We start from the raw sequence: 6,610 nt of genomic DNA, 5'->3' as shown, positions 1-6,610 counted from the left end.
AGGATAGAGGATAGGATAGGATAGAGGATAGGATAGGATAGAGGATAGGATAGGATAGAGGATAGGATAGGATAGAGGATAGGATAGGATAGAGGATAGGATAGGATAGAGGATAGGATAGGATAGGATAGAGGATAGGATAGGATAGAGGATAGGATAGGATAGAGGATAGGATAGGATAGAGGATAGGATAGGATAGAGGATAGGATAGGATAGAGGATAGGATAGGATAGAGGATAGGATAGGATAGAGGATAGGATAGGATAGAGGATAGGATAGGATAGGCTAGAGGATAGGATAGGATAGAGGATAGGATAGGATAGAGGATAGGATAGGATAGAGGATAGGATAGGACAGAGGATACGATATTATAGAGGATAGGATAGGATAGAGGATAGGATTGCATAGAGGATAGTGTATACGAAGGTAGCAGGAATTTGGAGACTGCGCCTTCTCTCAATGAGTATTAGTCACTGAGCACCTTGTTCGATTGACTGGCATACACGAGGTACTATGTACGCTAATCACAATTTATTTAATATCAATATGTACAAAGTGCGTTGCGAAATTCCGTGACGTATTGTATTTAATGACTTCGACGTGGCGATCTGTAGGTAGTGATCTTAGAGCGTTTTGTTCGAGTTTTTAAAAAGATCTGCTCGTGTCTCGTTACGTTTCGTCTAACGTCACCTCGGTTGTGTCGTCATTGGTCGGTTGTCGCTGTAGATGGTGGAATGTTGCGTTTTTTAATTGGTCGTGGGTGTGTCTTGGGAAGTTTGGAAATCGGAGGGGGAAGCTGTCAGGAAGCTTGTCTCGTCTTGTCGATGTCTAAATTTATGGTGGCGTTCGTCGCTGTTTCTGTCCTGTCGCACGTGGTGTCCGGCTGTTTTATTGTAGGGTCTCGGTGGCCCTAAAAAGCTGTAAATTATAAAGTTCGGTACCAGTCCGTAGGGTTTCTGCGTCTGGTGTCGGGTTGTAAATCGCGCGGCCTAAGCCGCCGTACGGGCGTTTCGGCACGCGCCGTTCTTCGTTGTTGCGATCTGCAACATGCCGCCCCCCTTGAACGATTATGTTCAACTGGAGTCCCTGTCTATGAATACAATGTGTACGCGATGTGAACTATGTACGTCGATGCTTAATCTACATTATCCTATTTACATGTGTTATACGTTACGAGGTTTTTACACTAATATATACATATATAGCGCCTTATGAATATGTATAATATAGAGTATGAAATAAACTTAAATACTATATCGGTAATGGTGCTAGACATTTAATTGATCTTTTATATTCGCCGCTCGCGGTTCGTATAGTGACGACTCTGACAATATCGTCTTCTCCCGGATGAAGTTGTGTTACTCTAGCGAGAGTCCACCGCATCGCTGGTAAATTGTCGTCACGTACAGTAACGATGCTGCCTATTTCTATTTGCTCTGGTTTACGAGTGTGCCATTTTTTGCGTGTGGTGAGTTCGTGTAGATACTCCTTACTCCATCGTCGCCAAAAATGTTGTCGCATTTTCTGAACGTGTTGCCACGATGACAATCGACCAGTAGGGATCTCTGACCAGTTATGATCGGGTACAGTAATTAGTGTGTCGCCTATCAAGAAATGTGCAGGTGTTAGAACGGAAAGATCGTTTGGATCGGAGGATAGAGGTGTCAGTGGTCGGGAGTTCAAAATAGCCTCAATCTGGTTAACATATGTTAATAACGCCTCATATGATAGTAGGGTTTCGCCTATTATTCGCGTCATGTGAAATTTGAGTGACTTTACGGCCGCCTCCCAAAGTCCCCCAAAATGCGGCGAACGTGGTGGAATGACGTGCCACTGTATGCTTTCGTTGGCTAACGTGTTTGCGATACTATTGTTTATCGATTGAGATCTTACAAATGCGTACAATTCTTGCAATTCTCGTCTAGCGCCCACAAAATTTGTCGCGTTGTCCGAATAGATATGAGCGCTTTTCCCTCTGCGCGCAAAGAATCGACGTAGCGCCGCGAGAAAGGCTTCCGTTGTCAGATCGCTTACGATTTCTATATGTACCGCCTTTGTCGCAAAACACACGAAGATGGCCAGGTACACCTTTACCTTCCCGCGATTTCGTTTAATTTTTTCTTTTATGAATATTGGGCCACAAAAATCAACGCCTGAATGCAAAACGGTCGTGTACAATTGACTCTGTCTTTTGGTAGATCTCCCATTAGGTAATCTATTGTCGTGGGTTTAGCGCGCCGACAGGTAACGCAAGCGTGAATAATGTGTTTTACCGAATTTCTGCCGCTCGGAATCCAGTACCTTTGTCGAATGGAATGAAGAGTCGCTTGGATTCCGCTGTGAAAGTTTTGCAGATGATGATGCCTTATAATCAAGTTTGTGACGTGATGGCCCTTTGGTAGTAACAATGGATGTTTTTCTGAATATGTTAGCTTCGAGTGTGCTAATCGACCGCCTACTCTCAATAATCCGTCCTTGTCTATAAATGGATTTAATGGGGATAATGCGCTACTGCTATCGTTCTGTTTGGTGATGCTATGAATTTCCTTGCCAAACCCTTCCTGCTGTGTGAGCTTTATTATTCGCAAAACGGCCTTGTTTATCTCGTCTGTTGTGAGTCCAATTGTAACGCGTTCCTTGCGCGAGCTGTTAGTGCGAAACCGAAGGCAATATGCTACGACACGTTGTAGTTTCAAAAATGATGAGAATCGCTGTAATGTTTCGCACTCTGTTTGTTGAGTAACGAACGCTTTCAGGGGGCGCATTTCCGGTATTTCCGTTGCAGTTAATTTAGTAGTTGGCCACTGACTTTCTTCAGACGACAGCCACGTGGGCCCAAATTGCCATAATCTGTCTCCTATATATTCTGCAGTTGTTAAACCTCGCGATACTTTGTCCGCTGGGTTGTCGCCTGAAGGTACATGTCGCCACTCGTATTTACTCGTGATAGATTGAATTTCCGCTACGCGATGAGAGACAAAGGTTTTTAGAGCATGTGGGGATGAATTTATCCAATTTAGTACTATTGTTGAATCTGTCCAAAATTTGATTTCGTTAAATTGTAAATGACGTAAACTGTTTAATACATTATTAAATAACTTAGTCATCAGATGTGCAGCACATAACTCTAGTCGCGGTAACGTCAATGTTTTCAGCGGTGCTACCCGCGATTTGGCACATAGCAATTGCGTTTGTATATCCCGACAGTTCCGCGCTCTTATATAAATGCATGCTCCGTACGCTCGTTCACTAGCATCACAGAATCCGTGGAGTTGTAGCGACGTGTAGTTGTTAATTACTACTTTACGTGCTATGTTTATCCTTTTTACGTATGTTAAGTCTTGACAATAGTTAATCCACTTTGTATGGAGTTCTATCGGTACTGATTCATCCCACTCTAATTTGTTTGCCCATAGCTCTTGCATAAGTATTTTTGCTCGAATTATGATCGGTGCTAGCAGTCCTAGAGGATCGAATAACTGTGCTACCTGTGATAATATAGTTCGTTTTGTTATGCGTTTTGTAAATGTGAATTCTCTGTTCGCGTAGCTTATCGAATCCTCCCGTGCGTTCCACTGTATACCTAGAGCGTTTACTGTTTCGTCTAGGTCTAAGTTAAGGTGAGCCTCCTCACATTTATCTTGTTGGCCGTCAATTAGTTCGGGGACGTTGGATGCCCATTGTCGGAGTTGAAATCCTCCCTTTTGACAGAGCGTCGTGATTTCCTCCCGAATTTTGATCGCGTCTTCGTACGTTCTCGCGCCCGTCAGCAAATCATCAACATAAAAGTCTGTACGAAGTATTTCCGACGCTATTGGGTGATTCGCGGCTTCATCCCTTGCTAGTTGGTGTAATGTTCGGATGGCTAGGAATGGAGCGCACGAGGTTCCATATGTTACTGTATTCAACTTATATGTTTTTATGGGTTGATCTGAAGTTTCCCGCCAGAGAATTTGTTGGTATTTGCGATCGTCCGGATGAATTTCTATTTGTCGGTACATTTTCGCGATATCTGCTGTCAGTACATAAACGTGTGATCTAAACCGAATCAATAGAGAAAATAAATCGTCTTGGATGGTGGGCCCGGTCATAAGTGTCTCGTTCAACGATATACCTGTCGAGGTTTTGCATGACGCATCGAACACAACCCGCAGTTTTGTGGTGAGGCTGTTGCCTTTTATTACCCCGTGATGCGGCAGGTAGTAACCGCTATCGGTCGCGGAAGACTGTGTTACGGTCATATGCCCTAAGCTTTCGTATTCTCTTAAGAATTCCGTATATTGAGATGCTAATTGAGGGTTTCGGTTAAATGAGCGTTCTAAACTATAGAACCGTTTTACTGCTACATTGTACGACTCGCCGAGTCTCGTGGTACCCTCTTTGAACGGAAGCCGCACGGTGTATCTACCTGTTTGTGTATTACGGGTACTTGTTTCTTGGTATCGTTTTTCGCATTCTGACTCTTCCTTTGATAGGGGGGACCGTTCAGGACTGTCTTCCACCTCCCAGAATTTCGCGATTTGGTTATGAAGCGAATCTAGCGCTAAATTGCAAACCCGTGAGTTTAATTTATTTGTTGTCGGTAAGTTGCCCGATACTACCCAGCCCAATCTGGTTTTTTGTAGGATAACAGACGTATTATTAAGGGTGATTTGACCGATCGCGAGCAGTTTGTAAAAAAGCTCGGCTCCGATTAAGCCGTCAATTCGCGAGGGTTTGTGGAAGTTGGGATCCGCTAAGCGTATGTTCGCAGGTATTGCTAGTTCCGCGGCGTGTATCGCTTGATTCGGGATGGATCCGCTGATCCGGGGAACTACCAAGAAATTTAGTTTGGCGGTGAATATGTTCATGCGCGATTGTATCGTGGTGCTAACAGACGTTTTAATTGTCGAAACGATTTGATTTATGCCGGTCACTGGAATGTTTATTGGATCGCGCCGGAGACCGAGCTTGGCGACTAAGTTGTCTGTAAGGAAATGCGATTGAGATCCAGAATCTAGCAAGACGCGACATGTATGAAGCTTGCCGTGTTCGTCTGCAATGTGAATCAATGCAGTCGACGATAGTACTTCCGAAGGTGAATTCATTGAACTTAGCGTGGTAGTTGGAGACAGCGAGGGTTGGTTCGATTCTTGATTGTCTATATGTAAAATTGTGTGGTGCTTTGCCTTGCATTTTTTGCACGTGGTTGCTTTACAATTTTTAGTCGCGTGATTTGAACGAAGACAGTTATAACAGAGTCCCGCTTTCCGTACCAATTCAATTCGTTGTTCTACGTTTATGTTTACAAGCTTCGGGCAGTATTGCGAATAATGACCTCCTTTGCATAAATTGCAGATACACGGAGATGTTACGCTGCTTGGATATGCGAGTGACGATTTCGAATGATTATACTGATTCTGTGGTGCTGATGTACGTTGTATGGGCTGATACGATTTTCTACATATTTCTTGTTGCGACTCTTCTAACAATTGACAACGGTCATGCAAAAATTCTAATAATTCTTTCACGGTCGGAAATGTTTTCCCCTGTGTATGTTCCTTCCATTTGATGCGAGTTTGTTCGTCTAGTTTCGAGACGATAGCATATACTGGAAAGGCTTCTAAAAACGGTTTGTCTAAGGCCTCTAGCGCGCGGTAATGTTTGTTAGCTGTATCTAACAGCTCTCGTAAGGAATTTTGTTGCGTTCTAGTGACAAGAGGCAATTCAAACAGTGCCTTTACTCTATTATTTATAATAGCGGTGGGATTATCGTAACATTTTTCTAAAATGTTCCACGCGACCGAATAGTTGGCTGCAGTGGTTTCTAATGATTCTATTTTTTCCGCTGCTTTACCTGTCAGACACGAGCGTAGGTACATTAATTTCTGTGCGTCTCGAAAATGTTTGTTATCGTGTACGGCTGATTTGAATGTATCTGAAAAACCTGGCCATGCTTCGTACGACCCGTAAAACTTAGGCAGGTGCATTGTAGGCAGTTTTACATGTAATTCGTCCGTACTCTCAGTTACGGAAGCTACCGGTTGGCCCTTGCCTGACGTTTCCTCAACCTTTCTCGCCGCGTTATCGATTATCGTTTGTGCTTCCGCAATTGCCTTAAAATAAGCGTCTTCGAACTGTGTTCGTTCTTGTAACCGCGTCTCAAATACTTCCGGCCCCGCTATTACTTCTAGTGCGTCTTGAATCAAATCGAATGATTTAAGATCCTCCTGCATTCTCGCGATTCGCGTCCGCAGCTCATTGCTCGTGGATTCTTCGGCTTTATTACATTGATCTAAGTATTTACGAAACGCAGTTGCCTTTGCTTTTAGGGAAGCGCGTTTCCTAACTAGTTCTGATTCGCTCATTTGCTTAGAGTTTGACATGTTGACTAATTACGTTATATTATGCCGAAACCGAAAAATATAAAACGGAACGGAAATATGCGACTAGCGACTTACGAATCTCGTCGTTCCCCGTTGTGTACGCTGTGATTCGGCAAGCTCCAGATGAGATCCTCCTATAGATGTTTCCGCAGTTCTGCTTCCGTGACTGGTAGTCGCGATGGTTGATGACTCTCGATGATCCCGATGCGCTTCCTCGGCAGCGATGATCTCGATGTCAAATGGTC

The 6,610-nt window shown here is 43.8% G+C and overlaps 1 protein-coding gene across 1 annotated transcript; it reads right to left on the bottom strand.

The window, feature by feature from the left end:
• Positions 1 to 746: 746 nt before the first annotated feature.
• LOC143364077 (uncharacterized) lies at positions 747 to 6,365 on the bottom strand. The gene is made up of 5 exons (XM_076804590.1): positions 2,184 to 6,365; positions 1,253 to 2,094; positions 1,175 to 1,186; positions 1,004 to 1,090; positions 747 to 918 (listed from the first exon to the last, which is right to left on the bottom strand). The coding sequence occupies exons 1-5, from the start codon at positions 6,363 to 6,365 to the stop codon at positions 747 to 749; spliced, it is 5,295 nt and encodes a 1,764-aa protein (XP_076660705.1).
• Between the last annotated feature and the right edge of the window lie 245 nt (positions 6,366 to 6,610).

The sequence above is a fragment of the Halictus rubicundus genome, unplaced genomic scaffold, assembly GCF_050948215.1.
Source record: "Halictus rubicundus isolate RS-2024b unplaced genomic scaffold, iyHalRubi1_principal scaffold0253, whole genome shotgun sequence".
NCBI lineage: Eukaryota > Metazoa > Arthropoda > Insecta > Hymenoptera > Halictidae > Halictus > Halictus rubicundus.
Note: the sequence above shows the minus strand (reverse complement) of the source record. Positions and strands in the feature narration are given on the sequence as shown.

Coding starts and splice junctions, on each gene's coding strand:
- LOC143364077 (XM_076804590.1), bottom strand. CDS start 6,365: ATGTCAAACTCTAAGCAAATGAGCGAATCAGAACTAGTTAGGAAACGC. Junction 2,095..2,183: donor GAGATCTACCAAAAGACAGA/GTCAATTGTACA, acceptor AATCGCGGGAAG/GTAAAGGTGTACCTGGCCAT. Junction 919..1,003: donor CGGCGCGTGCCGAAACGCCC/GTACGGCGGCTT, acceptor TATAATTTACAG/CTTTTTAGGGCCACCGAGAC.